Source organism: Desmodus rotundus, chromosome 3 (assembly GCF_022682495.2).
Source record: "Desmodus rotundus isolate HL8 chromosome 3, HLdesRot8A.1, whole genome shotgun sequence".
Lineage (NCBI taxonomy): Eukaryota > Metazoa > Chordata > Mammalia > Chiroptera > Phyllostomidae > Desmodus > Desmodus rotundus.
This window is the reverse complement of record NC_071389.1, coordinates 187,910,110-187,930,307: the sequence shown is the minus strand read 5'-3', so window position 1 is coordinate 187,930,307 and position 20,198 is coordinate 187,910,110. Positions and strand designations below refer to the sequence as shown.

At 46.5% G+C, this 20,198-nt stretch overlaps 1 protein-coding gene across 2 annotated transcripts in view; it reads right to left on the bottom strand.

Moving 5' to 3' along the window:
• STAB2 (stabilin 2) overlaps positions 1-20,198 on the bottom strand; it is a 123,727-nt gene that overhangs the window by 57,662 nt on the left and 45,867 nt on the right. For both annotated transcript variants that reach the window (XM_053921971.1, XM_053921972.1), the window contains exons 20-30: positions 18,616-18,702; positions 17,653-17,739; positions 16,211-16,322; positions 13,579-13,759; positions 11,752-11,845; positions 10,129-10,287; positions 7,331-7,426; positions 6,640-6,732; positions 4,096-4,143; positions 2,586-2,722; positions 2,048-2,162 (exon numbers count right to left, since the gene is read on the bottom strand). In XM_053921971.1, the coding sequence (XP_053777946.1) occupies positions 2,048-2,162; positions 2,586-2,722; positions 4,096-4,143; positions 6,640-6,732; positions 7,331-7,426; positions 10,129-10,287; positions 11,752-11,845; positions 13,579-13,759; positions 16,211-16,322; positions 17,653-17,739; positions 18,616-18,702 (1,209 nt within the window). The remainder of the gene's footprint in view (positions 1-2,047; positions 2,163-2,585; positions 2,723-4,095; positions 4,144-6,639; positions 6,733-7,330; positions 7,427-10,128; positions 10,288-11,751; positions 11,846-13,578; positions 13,760-16,210; positions 16,323-17,652; positions 17,740-18,615; positions 18,703-20,198) is intronic.

Genomic DNA, 20,198 nt, shown 5'->3' with positions numbered 1-20,198 from the left:
CTTCTCCCTTTTGGTCCATGACCCACAGTTAGAAGTACCTTTAATGGGGACCCATTAGCTATCACACACACACACACACATACAAACACACAATCAAAATGAAACAGTACTTTCCTCTACTCTGTGGGGGGCAGCTAATCATTGATTTTATTCCACTCCATTCTATTTCATTAAAAAAGCACTGACCAGGCACTAAAGTGACCTTGATGTTTGAAAAACACTGCAGACAATGTTGTGGGTTGGACTGTCTTTCCTTCCTCTCCCAAAATTCTTATGTAGAAGTCCTAACCCCCAGTACGTCAACATGTGACCTTACTTGGAGGTAGGTTCTTTACAGAGGTAATCAGGTTAAAATGAGGTCATTAGAATGGGCCCATTAGAATGGTATGACTGGTGTTCTTATCAGAAGAGGAAATTTGGACACAGCCATGTGGGGAGAACATGAGGACAGTCATCTGCAAGACAGCCTGGAGCAGCTCCCTCCACAGCCCTCAGGAGGAGGCAATTCTCCCCACCCCTTGATCTTGGACTTGCAGCCTCCAGAAATGTGAGATAAAAATTTCTGTTATTTGAGCCCCCCGTCTGTGGTAATTTGTTATCACAGCCCTAGCAACCTTACACAGACAGTAACTGACTTTCCTGGTCAGAATCCAACTATTTTTCAAGAATAATAATTACAAGGGGAATGGAGCTAAATAAAATGCAACCTACCCACCCACCTGGCCACCAACTGACCATGACAACTGGGCTCCGCCCTCTCTGGTTTCTCTGTTTCCTTTCCTTATCTCCCCACCATGGCCCTTTATTTGAAATTCTTCCTGGGCACTTTGGGTGCAGAAGGGAATTGTCTCACCCTGAGCAGCTCCAAAGTCGCATCTGCAGAGGCCCTGAAAAAACATTCCTGGCCACCTAGCACACCTCCCTTGGTTAAAGGGAGACATTTACATCAGATACAGGGATAAACTCATTAAAATGTGTCTTTGTTGGTGAGCTCCTCCTGACCAGAGGTCTTGATTGATTTATCCTTGAATCTATAGTCTGGATAAGCATGACCAGGCTGGATGTTCACTGAATGCTTGCTAAGAGAACTAGTGATTTAAACCACTGGTAGAAAACAACCCCATTATCTGATATGTGTATGTAACGCACAAGAATTATAATAATATGTAAAGAATCCATGGGGCCATAGGAAACTCTTCTCTGCTTTCTAAAAGGAATTATCTACTGAAGCACATACATTTAGGTAGTACTAGTGATAGAGCCTCTTCATAGTGCTCACACTGATGAATGGGAAGGCAGAAACGCTTTAGAGCAGTAATTCTGAAACATTTTGGCTGTAGCCCACGGTCCACTGATGTAGCAGTTCTCACTCTCCAGCAGAATCTTCATTCTCATCTTCTGAGATTCACAGAAAGAGTTTGAAGACACCTCCACGTGCAGCAGGGCAGCTGGACTTCCGTGGGGAAGACTAAGTCCAAGTCCCGGACACACCGCAGGAGGTGCCAGAAGCTGAGCATCTGTAGGGTTTGGTTCTTCCCTGGGCCCCACCCTAACTCCAGCACTTGGATCAGTTCCTGGAGCACAGCAGGTGCTCAGCCAATGTTTGTTGGCCGGCTGACCCCAACTTAATATAACATTTTAGTAACCTGTCATGACTCAGTCAGTGAGTTACACTGACAAAGCTCTTGGTTAACCACACGTAAAAAGTCAAAGTGGTGAAACTGTACAACCTTCGCCCAGAAGAATGGAAAGATCTGACTTTCTGGATCAGCCTGTGGTCTGTCTGGAAGGGCCCTGTGGCTAACCAGTGGGCAGAGGGCCACGTGTCACAGGATTGCTGCTATAGAGTCACTGTGCATATTGTTTGTGTATGTATCAACCTAGGTTGATGATGGTTGAAGCTGGGTGAGGCTTACACGGACACTGGAGGTTTGATTAGTCTGTTTTGGCTCATGTTTGGAAATTGCCGCAACAGAAAAATTGGAAAAGGTTGATATGAAGATAATTGGCGTGTTTCCACTAACCAGACGGATGACAGTGCTCTTACCCCGGCTGCCTTCGCCAGGTGAAGGAAGTTGCCCTGCAGCGACGTGGCCAGCGTATCTGAAGACGACAGAGCCTGCAGATCTGCCGCTCCGTACGTGCCTCGAAGCATATGGTTTCTGAAACGACAGCCCATCAGGGCTACAATGAAGCACCAGTGCACGAGGCAGTATCATTGAGTGCTTTTAAAAAACTGGTTCTGGAGCCAGGCTGCCAGGTTCAAAATCTCCCCCTGCAGTTATCAGCCATGGCACCCTTGGGTTAGTTACTCAAGTGCCTCAGTCTCCACATCTGTAAAAGGGGAATAATTATAATGCCTATCTCATAGGGTTGTTAGGAAGATTAACTGAGTTGTATGTAAAGCCATTACCGGAGAGTGGGCTGTCAATGACGTTAGCTGTTGCCACCCTCGGGGGAGAGGAGGGGAGTCCTAGAACACACTCAGCGCTGTGAATCTGAAGGACCATGTGGCTTCCCTCCAAGGAGCTTGTTCACAGTGACACCAGTAACGTACCATGAAGAATAAAGTACATAATACTTACTTTATCAGGGCAGGAATATTGTTCTTGGACAACCAAAAGTCTTTCTCATCTTGGTCCATGTCCTCAATAGCTTGTTGGGAAGGCACAAGGACAGTGAGGTTGGAGGCAGCTGCCAGCGTGGGATGTAGAGAAGCATTCTGAATCACAGAAGGAAAACACAGTGGCCTGACTCATATTAGGGGACAGACCAAGGCTGTCTTCATGTTTGGCATAGATGACACTTTCCCTTTGATGTAATTTCAGGGACACTGGAAAGGTCAGAAAGACCGCCTTCCCAAATCCTTCCTTTTATTTAATTGTGTGAACAGTGTCAAAAGGCAAATTTTCCTGATCAAGTCACAGTCTGAGTCCTTATCAGTCCTTTACCCTTTAGTCTAAATGAAGAGTCAGAGAAGATTCTCGATAGGATTGTGCCTGTGTGTGCATGTGTGTGCATGCATAATCCTTAGAAATTTTGCAACGGTATGGTGGGAAGATAACAGGGACAGTTTCAGCCCAGGAGAGAGACTGGAGGACTGAGATCAAACTTTACCTACTAATAGATCTAGTATGGATAAAAGCAATGGTGCACTTATGTTTAGCAATTGGTTCTCCAAGATAAAGAAGCAAACAAAAAGCCCTGGTTTATAGTGTTTGCTGATTTCTATGGGGTCCATATTCCCACCGTGGCTGAATTCAAGCTACCAACAGGACAGCGGAGTTGGGAAAGGTGTGCTCTCTTGAGCTGGGAGGAGCTGGGTCCAGTACACCATTGGGCAAGCTTATGCATGTGAGGTTGGTCTATGAGGAAATCAGCACGCAGAGCAGGACTCTCAGTCCCTGCTTTTTCCCTGTAATGGGACCAGAGAGGCCCCACAAAGAAGCAGTAGGAAGGTGCTGACAGGAGAGAGCTTCCTGGCTTTGTACATGCCTATTTATAGGGGATAAACCTCTTGTGTGCTGGCTGGCTGACCTCAGTCCCCTCAGGCACAGATGAGAGATTCAGACAACTGGGTAAGGTGGGGACTGGGTTCTTTGTTGTAGAACTTTGTTATTTCTGTGCAGGTTGGGCTGAGAGCTAAGCACGCACAGAGTTTTCCAGATTGCAACTATAAATCCCAGCTCTAACTCAGTGAGTTACTGTGATGAATTAGGTTGACTTTTAAAAAAAGACCTCTGTCATGAATGGAGCTACACATGTATATTTGAATTGGTTGGAAAGTTGACCACCCCAGCTTATCAGAGACCAGAAGTTCTTAGCCCTGGTTTCATGTCAGAGTCACCTGGGAGTCCGCTGACCCCCAGGGCAAACCTCTGACCGGTCAAATCAGTGTCTGGGGCGTGTGCCTGGGCAAGGCTCTTTAAAAGATGGTCCCATGTGATTCTAAAGTACAGTGGGGTTGAGAAACTCTGCTCTAGACAATGGCCTTCCCTCCTCATACCAGCTGCATTTTCAGTTTTCCATTATATGCATTCCAAATTTCTAAAATTACATACATTCCCAATGTTAAATTCCAACAAAGGTACTCACATTTATCCACTGGTTAAATATAGCTGCCGCAGAGAGAAATGACAATTCCTTATTCATCGTGCAAGGGAGGGAGGGAGAGAGGAGAGAGAATGTGAGAGAAGGAACAATGAGAAATATAATCACAGCACATTTTGGGGTAGCCTGAACTTAGCCTGCCTGTGCTAGGCTCATTTTCCTTGCCAGCCTCCTCGATCCGACATGAATGGGTGTCCCAGCTACTTAAATTTCCTTGTTGTCAGAGCTGCTCATTTCTTTCAGTCTCAGTGGCTCTATTGTCTTCAGTATTTGAGGTAAAGCAGTAATCCCAGGAACGTCAAATGGAACAACTACCTGAAGGTCTTCCAAGTCAGAATTTAGGTTGTAAGGACATGGCCACCCAACCCTAGGGAGGGTCACAGAGCTCAGTAAAGAACCCCATTTCAGAGCCAATGTTGAGTAGTGGCTTAGAACATGGAGCCAAAGTTCCCTATGCAAGTGACTTAATTTCTCTGGGCCTCAATTTTCTCATCTGTAAGTTGGGGATAATAAAAGCTCCCACTCAGAGGGTTGATGTGTGAACTGGAGGAGTTAATGTTTTTAAAGTGCTTAGAAAGAGGCTGGCATGGAGGACAGGCTTATTTTTAATTTACCCCATGGAATTTATTCATGAGCATATAAACTGAACCAGCACAATGGGTACCAGGCTGGACTGCAGGGAGGATATGAGAGATGAAAGGGAAAAGGTGGCTTCTGCTATTAAACAACTTACAGTTGTTCTGGGGAAGTGAGGACTTGAAAAGATAATGAACAGTGCCAGCGGATCAGTGACATTGCACGTGATAGAGGAAAGAAAGCTCTGGACTTTGAGTTAAAAAAGGCCAGTTTCTGTTCCCAAGCTTGCCATTTACTCGCGATGTGATCTTGGGCAAGTCACTGAACTGCTCTGAAAACCCAAGGGTCTAATCTGAGCAATGACCGGGATGATGCCTAGCACCTGGGATTATAAATATTGACTGCATTAATGTTTGAAAAAAGCATTTTTAAACCATTAAACACCAGGAAAATGGCAATAACAATTATAATATGCAAATTTCATAAAGACAACAAATCTCAGAGCTCTCTCAATTTCTTTTTGATAGAAGTTGAGGTTATTAAGTCAGCCAGGAAATACCTGTCAAAAAGTAAATTAGTAAACAGATAAGTACAAGAGTTGAGATGCTCATGTTATTCCTTAAAGGGGTGGCTTTAAGGGAGAAGGAGGCACGAGTTGGACCTGAACTGATGGCAGGAAGACCAGAGGTTTGTCCCTGGGAGAGGGAACAGAGCCATAGCTGGAACAGCCATAGCTAAGCTCAGCTACTTGTAGGAAAAGTGAGGTGAGCCTGTGTGAAGATGCCTGGAGCATCAGGCTGAGGATTTGGACGTCACCTCGTATTCTGTGGGAGGAGAGGGACATTGTGAATGCAGGGTGTTAAGGCGTTAGGAAATGAGGTCCAGGGACAGTGCAGAGGAAATGTTGGGTCTATGCTCCATGGTCTGGGAATCAGGAGATGGCTCTTGGGCCTGGCAGGGTGAACAGAAGGAACAGTGGGAAGTGAAGGTGGAAAGGACCAGGGAGAGGCAGACAGGCCAAGAGCCCGATGCCACAGCCAGCTTCAGGGAACAAGGACCCGAGCCTGAGGGAGGCTCTTAGTTTGGGCAGGGTGCAGGTCCTGGGGTCTGCCAGACCGGTGGTTTCAGCTGAGAGGGACAGGAACCAAATTGTGGTGAACTGATCAAAAAATAAGTGATGAGAAAGTTTGTTAATTTACTTTATTTCTCTTTTCAACAAATCTTTATAAACCATGGGAGTGAAGTAGGAGCCAAGGTGAAGACGTGCCCTCAAGCGTTTAGAGCCCACTGGCGGGGGACAGAGAGATAGATGTATGAGCAACGACAATCCGATGTGGCAGGTGCTACACTGATGGAGCACCCCCCATGTGGTGAAGTGCTTGGGCTCTGTGCTTTGCAGCTGAGGGGCCTCAGGCAAGTTTTCTTAGCCTCTTGGTTTCTTCATCTATAAAACGGGCAAAATAGTAGCATTTACCTCAGAGGTTGCCCTGAGGTTTAAATGGGGTGCCTGCATGTTAAGGGCTTAGTAAGATGCCTGGTACACAGAAGGTATTCACACACACACACACACACACACAGATGTGGTGAGTGCTGGGTGCTCTGGGTACTACAGGGGACACACAACCTAGACAGGAGCACACCGAGAGCTCAGCAGGGGCCAGTGTGTTGTCCATTTAGGAAGTTTGGGAATGGAAAGAGGTAGAATGACCAGAAAAGGAAGCCAGGACTACTGGGTACACAGCAGGTGCCAAATAAAAGTTAGCTCCCATTAGCCTATAGAAAACATGTTACCCACGGGCCATATACACCATCTGGGAGAAGCAGCTTGCTTCATATAAAATCTCCTGGAGCACCTGGTTCGTATAGCACTTTAAAGGCATCTGAGCTCAGCGCATTGTAAAAACAAGTCCTGTCTTCATCATTCTGTGCTGGAGTTCATCTCCGAGGACTTACCTCTGCTGCGTTTCCGTAGCACAGAAAGCCATCTCCTTCATAGCCCTCTCGACAAACACAGCTCCAGATGCCAGCAGTAACCTGACAGGTTGCCTGATAAAACGGAGGTGGAAAATAATGGTCTGATTTTGTAACCAAAGAGTTCAATATGAGTTACATCTGTGAGACACCAGGCTCTATCTAAGGTGAGAACTACGAATTTGGGGTTGAAAGATGGTGGAAGTTACCCGTAGACCCTTCCAGGTCGCAATGAAACGCTCCAGTTTGCATGTTCGAGGCAGCTCTTACTTAATCATAGTTAAATTCTTTTTTTTTTTTCATCCCTGCCAGATGTAGCAAGAAAAACCACAGGACACACAGCTAATTTGAACTTCAGATAAACAAACGCGTTTTAGTATAAGTATGTCCCATGCAATACTCGGAGGCTATACTTGTGGCTGCAAAAAGATTCATTATGTATTTAAAATTCATATTTAACTGGGAGTCCTGTATTTTATCTGGAAATCATATGTTGGTTCTTCCAAGCTTTGGAATGGAGTGAAAGTTACAATAACTGCTCCCATGCTGCTTAGGGGCAGCCTCTGGCACTAAGAGAGATTCTGTGCCCATCTATAGGCCCACGTAAGAAATAACCAAACTTTCTTTCTCAAGTAATTTTTTTTGTAAGAATAAAAGAAATCAAGAAACTCACCAGGGGATGACATTGCCTGGTTTGTTCCAAGCATGAAGTTATTGGTTCACATTCAATCCCATTGCCTCGAAATCCTTTCTTGCACTCACACTCATTCTGTAATGCCAAGAGCAGAGCCAAAGGGGGTTATGGGAAACAACTGCCTTCCGCGTCATGACCTCATGTGGTCCTGGGAAATGAACTATGGGAACCATAGTTTTTCGTTATACTTCAGATTCTAGAGCTGTTGATCATCTACATGCCACGCTGAATTTCTCATTCTGACAAGTTTCTTGGTACTTTAACTATTTTTTGTCCTCACTAGAGGACATATATATTGACTTTAGACAGAGAGGAAGAGAAGGAGAGAAACATCGATGTGACAGAGAAACATTGATTGGTTGCCTCTTGCATGAGCCCCGACTGGGGACTGAACCTGCAACCCAGACATGTGCCCTGAGCCACACCAGCCAGGGCTCATTTTGAATTTTTTATCCCAAGAGGACCATGTGGAGAGCCTCAGAAAACTTAGACTCCAAGGAGCATCACATTGGAAAAATTGGCCCCTCCATTTAAGAGGGAAAGATTAAGTGAGCCATGAGGTATCCACTTGGTGGAGCTCCATGCCTGGGGCCATTGCTAGACTAGAAGGCACTGTGTGCAATTTAAGATAAGCATCCCCTCTGAATCTGAGGAAGGCACCACCTCTACATGGACAACCAGTACCTCTGAATGTGACCTCATTTGGGAAGAGGATTGTTACTATGTAATTAGTTCAGTTAAAATGAGGTCATACTGGAGTAGGGTTGGTCCCTAATCCACCATGACTTGTGTCCTTATAAAAAAGGGGAGATGCAGACACAGACACACACAAAGAGGGGCTGCCATGTGAACATGGAGACAGAGATCACGGTGATGTATGCATAAGCCAAGGAACACCGAAGATCGCCAGCAAACCACCCAGAGCTAGGAGACAGGCGTGGACCAGATTCTTCTTCACAGCCCCTGGAAGGAACCCAACTTGCTGACACCTTGATCTTGGACCTCTAGCCTCCACAGTTGTGACATGATATAGTTTTGTTGTTCAATGACACCCAGTTAGGGACACTTTGTTATGGCTGCCTTAGCAAGCTAATATATATACTGAGAAATCTTTTTTTCTTTCTCAAATACAATTTGACATCTCAGGTGAGTCAAAAATAAATGCAATTTTTTTGTTAAATGCTCCGTGAGACAGGAGACTGCAGTGAGCTCTTCCATGTTTAGTACTTTTTTGTTGTTGTTTTTAATCCTCACTGAAGATATGTTTGTTGATATTTTAGAGAGAGAGGAAGGGAGAGGGAGAGAGAGAGAGAAAACACTGATTGGTTGCTTCTCATATGTGCCCGATGAGGGACTGAACCCACAACCTAGGTATGTGCCCTGGCTAGGAATCGAACCTGTGACCAAAAGGTGTATGGGACGATGCTCCAACTAACTAAGCTGCCTGGCCAGGGCATGATGAGTAATTTCCATGGCTGCAATCCTAGTACAGTTGTCATCACCTCTCCTAATTTATTGGATGAATTCCTGAGCAGTAGCTTTTTCTGCCTCAGTATCCCTCAGGTGAGGCTAAGTGAAAGTGATTGACAGACTGCAGTGCTACAGAAATATAAAGCACGGCTGGGGTGGGGGGGAGTGGGAGGGGGAGATGGAGACAACTGTACTTGAACAACAATAATAAAAAAAGAACCTGAAAAGAAATATAAAGCGTGATTAAGAGGGCAGCTCTGGAGTCAGACTGTCTGGCTGTGGCTCTCACACCACAATTTACTTTCTGTGTGATGGGAGCAAAGTAGTTAGCCTCTTTGTGCCTCTTTCATAAGAAATATTAATAATTATACCTATGTGGCACAAAAAGCAAAAATAAATGTGTGACACCATCAAACTAAAAAGCTTTATACAGCAAGGGAAACCATCAACAAAATGAAAAGACAACTTATCGAGCAGGAGAAAATATTCGTAAGTCGTATGTAATAAGGGGTTAATGTAAAAAATATAAAGAACTCATACAACTCAATAGCAAAACCCTAAACAATCTAAATAAAACACGGGTAGAAATCTGAATAGTCATTTTTCAGAGAATACGTAGAGATGGCCAATGGGTACACGAAGAGATGTCCACCATCACTGATCGTCAGGAAAATGCAAATCAAAACCACGAGTGATCACCACGCGCACGTGAGAACGGCTATCACCAAAAAGACAAGAAGTAACAAGTGTGGGTGATGATGTGCAGGAAAGGGCACCCTTGTGCTCTGTTGATGGGAATGTAAATTGGCGCAGCTGCTATGAAAAAAGTATGGAGGTCACTAAAAAGTTAAAAGTAAAGCTACCATAGGATCCAGCAATTCCACTTCTGGGTATTCATCTGAAGAAATCAGAACATGAACTTGAAAAGCTATGTGCACCCCCATGTCCCTTCAGCACTATTTATGTTAGCCAAGACATGGGCATGAGCTAAGAGTCCATCGACAGATGAACAATAAGTAAAATGAGAGTCACATATGCGCCCACACAGAAATATTACTCAACCATAAAAAGGAATAAAATCTTGCCCTTTGTGACAATATGAATGGACCTTGAGCGCATTACATTAAGTGAAGTAAGTTAAAGAAAGACAAATACTGTATGATCTCACTTACATGTGAAATCTAAAAAAATCCCAAAAGCCCTCCCAAACCAAGGTCAGAAACAAAGAACAGATTGGTGGTTTCCAGAGGTGCTTCTACGTCTAGAGGGAATAAAGCCTCCTTTGCTCTCTGCCACGGCGCACCTACCTGCCCAGGGCCCACGTACAGACAGGTTGCATTGTCGTGGCAGCCGCCAGTGCCGGGCAGCTGGCAGTTGTTGATCTCTGAGCAATCTCTTCCGTCCCCGGTCCACCCCTTCTGGCACACGCAGGTGTGGGTGCCCACGCCAGTTTTGATGCATTCTGCCTGCAGGAGGAAATAAGGAAGCAAAACTTTGGAAAGCTCAGTCCAGCCACATGATTCGAAAAGCAGAAAAAGATTTTCTGAGGTACCTTCTAGAAACACATATTTGCATGGAATCCAATGGAAATAATTAAAGCACACATTTGCATTGAGATCGATGGAGAAGATGAGATGGTTTAAAGAGCGAAATTGCTTGGAGTTGGCCAGCTAATGGCCACCACTAACATTACTGCCATTTTACTGAGCTAGGGACTCTTCTTAATATTTTGTAGGTGTATGCCACTTTTGAGGAAGGTATTGTTATTGCAGACAAGCCAACTGAGTCTCAGAGGGGCTAAGTAAACTGCCCCAGGTCACACAGTTACAAGCAGGCACAAACCCGGGTCTATATGGTGCTGAAAACCAAGCTTCCAATCACTATATCTTTTCTTAGGATGACCACACCAGGAGGTCAAAAAACATGGTGGGGGTGGGCAGAGAAGGGCAAGGTAAATTGTTAAGCTGAGGCTGTCTGAGGAGGTGCTTGTAGCCCAAGTGTAGTCTCATGGGCTGGGGTGAGGGATTTGCATCTGGTTTCATCCTCATAGCCAGGGGGAGTAACTGAGGGGCTCGCAGCATGGGAGAAACATGATCTGATCAGCTTCAGGCCACTCTGGCTGTGGGTGGACAATGGATGTACTGTGGGTTGGCGAGAGAGGCAGCAGGGAGACCAGTTATTAAACTGTGGGTAAGGGATGAAGGTGATCATGGCCAGGTGGGGGTGGTGCTATTCAAAAAGCATTAATGAAAGCAATGGTGGGTGAGGGATGAAAGCAGTGGTGGGCTGGGCTACACTCTGACAATAATAGAACTTGGGGTGAGTCACTTAATGTCTCCAAGCTTCAGTTTCCTAACCAGTAAGATGGGGATTATGAAATCTGCTTCATTGGGTTGGTGGGAGAGTAAGTGAGGTTGCACACAGTAGAGTTGCTTGGAAGCTGTAGCATCTGAATCAAGGATTTATTTATTTATTTTTAAAGATTTTATTTATTTATTTTTAGAAAGAGGGACAGGGAGGGAGAAAGAGAGGGAGAGAAACATCAATATGTGATTGTCTCTTGTGTGCCCCTAACTGGGGACCTGGCCCACAACCCAGGCATGTGCCTTGACTGGGAATCAAACCAGTGACCCTTTGGTTTGCAGGCCAGCACTCAGTCCACTGAGCCACACCAGCCAGGGCATGAGTTTAATACTAATGATTTCAATAGCTGAATCCCAGGCTGTGTTTTTAAGAGTCCCAACCCCTCTGCACATGTGGACTTAGGAAGTGGAGCCTCACAGAAGGTACCTGGCACTACCTTTGAAATGCAAAGTTCAAATAAATGTGCTTCATGTGATGAAAAGCCATCAGACCCTGCCTTTTGGAAGGCCTGCCTTCAGGATTTACCCCCAAAACCAGGCACTTTAGAAATACAAGCTGATACTCACATTGCGGCTGCAACCCCCTGGGGTTAATCCCATGCAAGGGTCCATCTCTGAACAGAGGCTCCCATCCCCTTCGTATCCTGGTTTGCAAACACAGCTGCAAGAAGGGGAATGCACAAAATCAGCCCCAGAAAAATAAGCACCAACCACCCACAAGATGGCCAGCCAGCCAGGAGTTCAGGGCATGACCTATGCACCAAGATGGTTGTAGGAATTTCTGGGGTCTGCAGCCAGACAGACGTAGGTGGGAATCCAGGCCTCACCTCTCAGCAGTCATGTGACCCTGGGTGAGTCCGTCACCCTCTGGGAGACGTCATTTCCTCATCTGGAAAGTGGCCCTAATCATTCCACCTCCCTTCTAAGGCTGCAGTGGAGATCGAATGAGCTCATACATGTGGAGCAGTTAGCAGGGCATTTGCACCTTAGAAGGCTCAGAACCTGCCAGCTTTTCTGCTCATACTGGACTGGAATCTGCCTCTTTATAATTCTAGTTACTATCTCTGATTTGGCAGAAAACCACTCTACCCTCTTTTCTATGTGTTAGCCCTTAAACTGTGTGCAAAGGACAGACCCGTGCGACCTCCCCTCTCTCCCTCTTCTACTCCCTCAATTTTTTTCCCCAAACACAACATTCTCAGGCGACTCATTCTGTGAATTGAAATAGTTTCCTGGCCCCTTATCTCTCAGACACTCCTCTCAAAATGTTCCACCACAATACTTTCACTATTAAATGCAGGGCCATTTGTTCAATATTTATTGGGGGCTTTATGATAGGGGCTGGGACTCCCTATGGGCACATCATACACCCGTGTTCCTACTGCAAACTGTGTGCTTGCCAAAAATAAAAATAACATTTTCCATGTATCAAGGCCCCTAGAGAAACAAAATACTTTATCTGGTGCCTGTATGAAGACATAGTTTGGACTGTTCCAATACTGATTTACACTTAAGTTTATATAGTCTATACAGACCTACGTCTATAGTCCTTTGTGGGTGATTTAGGCCGTTTTAAGGGAACTTTGATTACTTGTGGTTTCTCCCTTGTGCACTGATATAGACCCTCACCCCTAGAAAGATGCATTTCTGTCTTAAACTGTGGAAGAGAAAAGACTAGTCCCAGGCTGCCTACAGTCTGGGGGGGGAGACAGACCGCAACAGGTAAGCACGCAGCTATGAAATTATGAATTAAGAAAAGTGCTGTAAAAATAAGGCCAAGAATCCAGACATGCTCTGTATTTCCCAGAATATTTTGGGGGTGGTTACTGACTTTGAACTAAATATGCCCGGGGAGGAAATTTGCTCTCTAAGCCCACCGAGTATGTTAACGTTAAGGAAACAAATAATGATCCAGTGACCAAGGACCCACTTTCTTGTAAGATGCCTTTAACAGGGGAGTTATTATCAAGGGCCTTCGGAAGCAAAGATGTTTTTAAAGGCTCAGAAAGTTGGTGGAGAACTCTTTATTTCCTTCACATAAGTGGTGATAATAATTATAGTTTCCACAACTAAACATCTCTGAGTGCTAGCCCTGGTGCTGGATGCACTTACAGTTTCCACAACTGCCCTGCTAGATAGGCAGCATCACCCTTATTGCACTGTTGAGGAAAGAAGGGCTCAGAGAGGTTGAGTAACTTGCCCAAGGTCACACAGCTGATAGGTTTCAAAGGAGGGAGAACAGCAATTCGAACCCAGCTTACTTTGAGGTTTTCTCCACAAAAGCCACACTGGCAGTTTGAGAGAAGAGGCCTGAGTATATGGGTTGGGTCTGTCTACAGGTAACACGGTGGCCACCGGCCATGAAGGGTGGAGCCCCCCTCCCCTAAGATCTACCTTGCTGTCCCATTGCTGTATTCGCAGGTGGCGTGGATGTGACAGAACTGCACATAGGGCCCACAGGCTGAGGTCTGCTTGTGGCAGAATGTCCCCGCGGAGCCCTCCCTGCACGTGCCGGCGAGGCAGGCCCCGTCACTGTCTACCCGGTTATCACACATCCCGTGAATGCACAGACATTCTGAAAGAGAAGGAAGAGCGACATTCAGGGCTTGGGGGACAAGCTTAGCCTTGGGGCACATGGGTCAGGGAAGACAGGGGACAGCTCCCCTGGTGTCCCACTCACTCCTGTCAGAGGAGAACCTGAGGCAGAGCAGGGAGATGCTCGGGATGCTACTTCTTAGGGTCTCTCTGTGAGGCAGACTGTCCCATCAAGGATGAGACAAACTTGGACTCAGAGCTGCTCCGATTTACGTGGGGTGGGGGTGGGGGAGCCCAGGGAGGGTTGTGACGGTGTGACAGCAGCCAAGGATCTCAATGTTCACCAAATTCTGGTTGAAGAATTTAGTCTGGAAATGTGTCACCTTTTTGTGCAGACCTTTTGGAACAAATAGAAGTGATGTCTCATGCCGGCAGGGCCTCTGACTCCAGCTCACATATTTCTTCCTCACTCTCCATCACAGTAAGCCAGTGTTAATGGTGGCCAGTATTCGCACACTGGCCTTCTTCGAGGCATGGGGCCAGCCTTTAACCTGTACCGTCTCATTAACAGCCACCAGCCTCAGCAGGTAGGTACTTTCATCACCCCCATTTTCTGGATGAGATAACTGAGGCCCAGAGAGGTGAAGCAAATTGCCTGACTTGTTGGTCAGTTCCCAAGCACAGACTTGAACTCAGGCCTTCAAAGTCCGTTTCTGTTAGTGACCGTGTGTAAACACAGCAGATCCGTGTATGCACTGGCATTTCCACATGCCCATTGTCGTTTTAAACTTGAGCTGCTCACTTTGCTTTTGGTTACAGATATTTACAAACGGCAGTGTGAGCAGCTCATCAGACTCGGGCTCCAATGCATGCAGGAGGGAATGATTCTCAGAGGGAGGAGGCACAGATTTGGGGGCTTAAAACTTATCGGCAATGAAGGAACCTGTGGTTTTGCCCCTGAAGGGGTTGGTGGGGGGAGAAATTAGTCTGTGAGTGTGGAGCCAACATCCAGGAAAGGGAAGAGAAACACGGTGAAGGGTCTGGAAAAGCATGGCTGGATTTAAAACAAAAGAGACTTTTCATAAACTTTTAAGCAAGTCAGGGCTTAATTTGCTAGAAACAAGACCCCAGAAAGAAGGCTCCCCTGCCTGAGATGGTGGGCAGCCCCAGCCCTGGGACGAGAGGCGTCCACCCAGGAAGCCCAGCACCTCTGCCCCCAGCCTGGGCAGCCTGTCCGTCCCACTGGCCTCATAAGAATGTCACTATTGGCAGGCTTTGGAATAAACCCTGTTTTTCTTTTCTCAGAAAACTCATTTGGCAAAAAGAACACTGAACTAGGACCAGCAGCCCCGACTGCGACTGCGGTTCTCTAGCTTCCTGTCCATCTTAAGAGGTAGTTGTGAAGCAAAGCAGGGTCAGAGGGGGAAGGGCTGTGCGTTTTATAACAAATGAGTGAAGTTAGTAGTGACAGTGGTAAGAATGGCTTCAGTTTTTGATTATTTGCTGGGTGCGAGCTCTGTGCTAAATCCCTAAATTGTGGTCTAACTTAATCAGTGGTCTGTGCCGTGGGCACCGGTGTTATCCTCATTTTATGGATGGGAAAACAGGCTCAGCGAGAGACTTTTTCTAAAGTAGTAAGTAGCACAGTGGGGATTTAACTTCAGTTGGGTTTGACTTCACAGCTAGCTCTGATCCAGTCCCTTTATGCTTGTTAAGTTCTAATCTTAGTTTAGAAGTATGTATCTAAATGTATTTCTATACATAAATCTACACATATTGTCATTTTAAAGAACACAATGTATTTTCTAAGATTATATAACTGCATTTTTCATTGTCTATTGTGGAGCTTCCTACATTTTTTATAAGCTTCCTGACATTTTATGTGACTGAACTGAGAATAACAGCAACAGTGGCAACAGATAATAGATAATAATACAATATAATAGATAATAATAAGAGCTAGAGTATTTGTAGTGCATACTATGTGCTAGGCATTGTTCTAAGGCAAGTGCTTTCCATTTATAACTGGTACTTACAGTATGGGACAGTTAGTGTATCTCCATTTTATAGACAAGGAAACCGAGCCCTAGAGAGGAGTACTAACTTGCCCGAGGTCCCACATTTTGCAAAGGGAGCAGCCAATGGAAGCAGACGCCTTGAAAGGCAGGGAGCGAGTCTGTTCCTTGCTATGGAATCCACTATCACTTCAGGTACGTGGAGAAACTTTAAGAGACTGGTTTTGAAAATGCAGTGCTTGGACTAGCAGCGGGCAGCCTTCCCAGGAACTTGTTGGAGATGCAAATTCTCAAATACCACCCCAGGCCCACCTCTACGTGCTACAGTTTCAGAACCAAGCGCTTCAGAAATGCCCGGTGATGAGGGCATTCACCGAGCAAAGGGGCACAAGACAGCGGCCTGCTCTGTCGGCTTGCCGCAGTGCAGCAGGGAGCCTGGCTGGGGGGCGGAGGGAAGCTCTGGAAGTGTCACTTACTTTTGTCACATTGAGGTCCGTATTTGTTGGGGTCCAGGCAGAACTGACACTGGGAGCCCCGGAAGCCATCCTGGCAGATGCACGTCCCATTGCCATCACGGCCGTCTGAGCACTGAGAGCGAAGACAGGCCCCGCGGGCCGTCAGAACAGCGTGTGCCCTTCCCCAAGGGGTCCCGGACCCTTCCGCTGCGTGGCCTGACTTCTTGGAACTCAGATTCAAGCCTGCTGGAAATGACTCTCTGGGACTCTTTGGGACTCTTGTTGGTATCAGGTAGGAAGCTTCAGTGACAAGCTTGGGATCCCAAACCAGGATTTAGAGCTTTAAAGGAAGTCATTCAACTGGGGTGGGGGGAGCCCTAGCAGGGAACTGGGAACCTCCCAACAATGAGTGACAAGACGCTGACCCCCAGAATCAAGACTGGCTTTTCTTTTCAGACCCTCGCCTGCTCAGATCTGTGACCTCACACTGCAATGTCTCTCCCTTCAGTGGGAAACATTTTTCCCTCCCACCTCCCCAGCCATTTTAAGGTTAGATTTCTAATGATCGACATTCATCGGAGTTGGGCACCGATGCCTTCCCGACCACCCAGCTATAGTAACTCATTGGTTCCAGCTCTGCCCCCGGCTCTGCGCCTGCGTGGTGTCCCCGTTTGTGGTTGTGCAATTTTTCCTTCTCCTTGCAATCGGCCTATTTTAAAATATGGATGTCTTAAATGCACAGAACTATGCTTTTTCCATACGAATCACAGCTACTTTTATTTTTAACCTTTGTTTATTTAGCTCGGGCCTCCAAGCTAAGTGAATTTAACGTTGGCCTTTATGTTTCACTGGGTTTTGCAGATAGGTTTAAAAAAAGCAATCACTGGGCAGTGCTATTTTTTTAAAGTATCATAAAATCTTGGTCCTGGAAAGAATCTTGAAGATTCAGCCATCCCTACTATCTCCCAGGAGGAAGTTGGGTCCAGAGAGCCTTTGTTAAGGTGCCCAAGGTCATGTAGTCAGCAGACGGAAAGCAAAGGCTAGATGTGACATCTCTGTACCCCAGGGGTGTCAAACTCATTTTCACAGGGGCCACATCAGCCTCGCAGTTGCCTTCAAAGGGCCGAATATAATTTTAGGACTGTATACATGTAACTACTCCTTGACAGTTAAGTGAGAGCTCGGCTCTGCCCCTGGGTAGAAACAAGGTGCAGGGCGGGATTCAGCCCGCAGGCCTTGTGTTTGCCACCTGTGAAGTACCCCTCCCCCACTCCCTCTTCCCAGGCAAGATTCCTTCAAATGCCTGTTCTTTTAGTAACTGATCTGTTTTATTTTCCTTCCTGGAATAGTGGCTGGCATTGTATCATCTCTTGGTTCAGTGGTTTTAAAAATCATTTTTCAACTTAAGAACGATTAACCTCAGCATTCATAAAAAAGTATGCATCAGGGACTGTCCTGATCACCTGTCCATTTCCTGAGCACGGATTGGTGAAGCCTCCTGGACACTGGTTGCAGCTGGGCCCATAGAAGCCTTTGCAGCACTGTGGTATCTGAGAAACAGAATGCGTTGTTGCCTTTTTAAAATCCAAAGCAGAGTGCCAATTCCTCAATTTCTATTATTATCATAAACAGCATCAGCCCCCTCCCCCATTATGAGCTTGACTTTTCTTTTGCACATGATGTCAAGGCTAGGGCTCAGGCATCTGTTCGCCACAAGGCTACTGAGGGCTGACACTGGGGGTCTGCCGGGCTCTGGCACCACGTGAGCAAGAGAGATGAAGGCTTGTGCTCAGGGGTCTATGTTCTGTCTAATCAGGAAGGGATAATAAATAGGAAAGAGGAGGAGGAGAGGGGAGGGAGGAGAGGAAGAGAAGGAAGAGGGCAGGAGAAGGAGGAGAAAAGGAGGGAATTTCAGAGCTGGGGAAACAAAGTACTATAATAAAGTGGTAGCAGGTGAAGGCAGAGGTGGGAGAGACTGGGGAGGCCACTGTGGATTGGGTGGTGATAGAGGAGGTGAGAATGAAATGGAGACTTGAAAGATAACTCAGCCTCAAGAGAATGTGGAAGAGCATTCTGAAGTTGGGAAGGGCCAGTGTGCATGCTCTGAGGTGGGAATGAGGGTAAGAGGCAGGTCAGAGAAGGAGGGGGTGGGTGAGTGTGGGAGGCAGTGAGAGTGTGGGCTCTTTATTAAGAGTGAGAGGGCACCATGGGCGAGGTGGATGCAGGGAAGGGGGTGACCTGGCTGCCGTGTAGAGAATCCACCCTTCGATTCCCTTGCAGGAAGACATTGCCAAGTTCACCCAAGGCAACCTGTGATTGCACAGAACCTGGGGCCCAAGGGTGTGGCCTTGGTGCCTCCCAGCCCTGCCGGCTTCTGTGTGGGCCCTGATGGCCTGGATGAGGGCCTGGCCGCACACACTCCTCACCTTCACAGTGGCGTTGCAGTACCGGGCACAGCCACTCTTCAGGGTCCTTGTTCTGCCAGTGTAGACACATTTGTGTGTGAAGAGTGCCTGGAGAAAAGCCAATGAGAAAAAGCGTTGCTGTCTGCCTTTCGAGGTCCTCTGGGCATTTCCCAGCATCTGTGTACACTAGACAGTCTACTTCCATTTTACCAGCGACATCAGGGAGCTGCTCTAGGCCGCACTGGCACAGGGGGGTCCCCGTCAGAGCTTGGTAGACTACAGGCCAGGGCTCGCACCAGGACACATGTAACTTTGTGCCCCTGCTCAAGTGACAGCAGCCATCAGGGAACACCTTCCTGTTCATCCCGGATATGGCTTAGCTTCCCCTTCCAGTCCATTGCCATCCCTAAGCTCCTCTTATGTAGAAATATTGGAGCCAGTAAAGAGTCTATCTCTAACTTTAGAAGGACCTCCCCCGAATAGTGATAGTCTGAATTTTCTCTTGGGGGTGGGGGAAGATGTAAATGCTTCCTTCCATTCTCTAACCCCAATGCCCACTCATAACTCTCCAGAACTACAATTTCTTGAGAACTTACTAGGGTTGGACACATTACACATATGAGGTTATCCATCTTCCACGCCATGTGGATGGTTTTCATCCCTTTTTGTAGATGAGGAAGCTGAGGCCCAAATAGGTTGTCGTTTTTCTAAGGAACACTGCTAGTACGTGGCAGTTCTGGAGAATGGGACCTGCCCTACCACAAGCTAACTTTAGGATGTCAGAGGCAAGTCGTGTCATCTCCATGGGCCTCAGCTGCCTAATCCACTAAGTGGGACAATCATGCTGATCTCAAATTTTGTCAGAAGCATTAGTCCCTGGCTCAGATTTTATGTTAGATAAATGTTGATGTTGAGCTTGCTGCTTCATCTTAGGCTCTTGCTCAAGAAGAAGACATCGAGAACTTCACTGACTATAAAACCCTAAAATCTGAGATATATTTATTGAGGAAGGAATATTCAGTCCTCTCGGTGGATCTCAGGATTACTAACCAAGCGTCCAACATGGAAGACTGGGAGGGGCACTTTCAAGGCTCCTTTGGCTCCAACCCAAGGGTCTCATCTCCCTTTCTTCTCTGCCTCCTCCGTCTTTGGGCTGAGGCAATGCGGGCTCGTGGTTCTGTCCCGTATCAGCTGAGTGACCTTGTGTGAGGTGTTTTATATTTCTTTGCCTTAGTTTCTTGATGACACAGTGGACATGGTAATAATCTACCTACCTCATAGATTTGCTGCATAAGGCGTTTAGAACAATGTCTGGCACACAGCGGTCGCTGTGATACCGGCCAACACGATTTCCTCCTTCCCCTTCCCTCTCCACATTCCCTGGTTGACAGCATGCTGAAAGACTCAGGGGTGATGGCTTCATTAAGCAAAACACATATCTGAACCCCTGTGCCTACTTAATTTTAATGTTTTCTTTATTAAATACTTCAAAATAGGGTTTCACTAGGAACTCATCACTGTCCTTAGTGATTTATTCTAGTGTTGAATGAAACTTCTGGACGGGGGAAGTTCTTTCTTAGGATGAACTTATAGGCAGACATTCC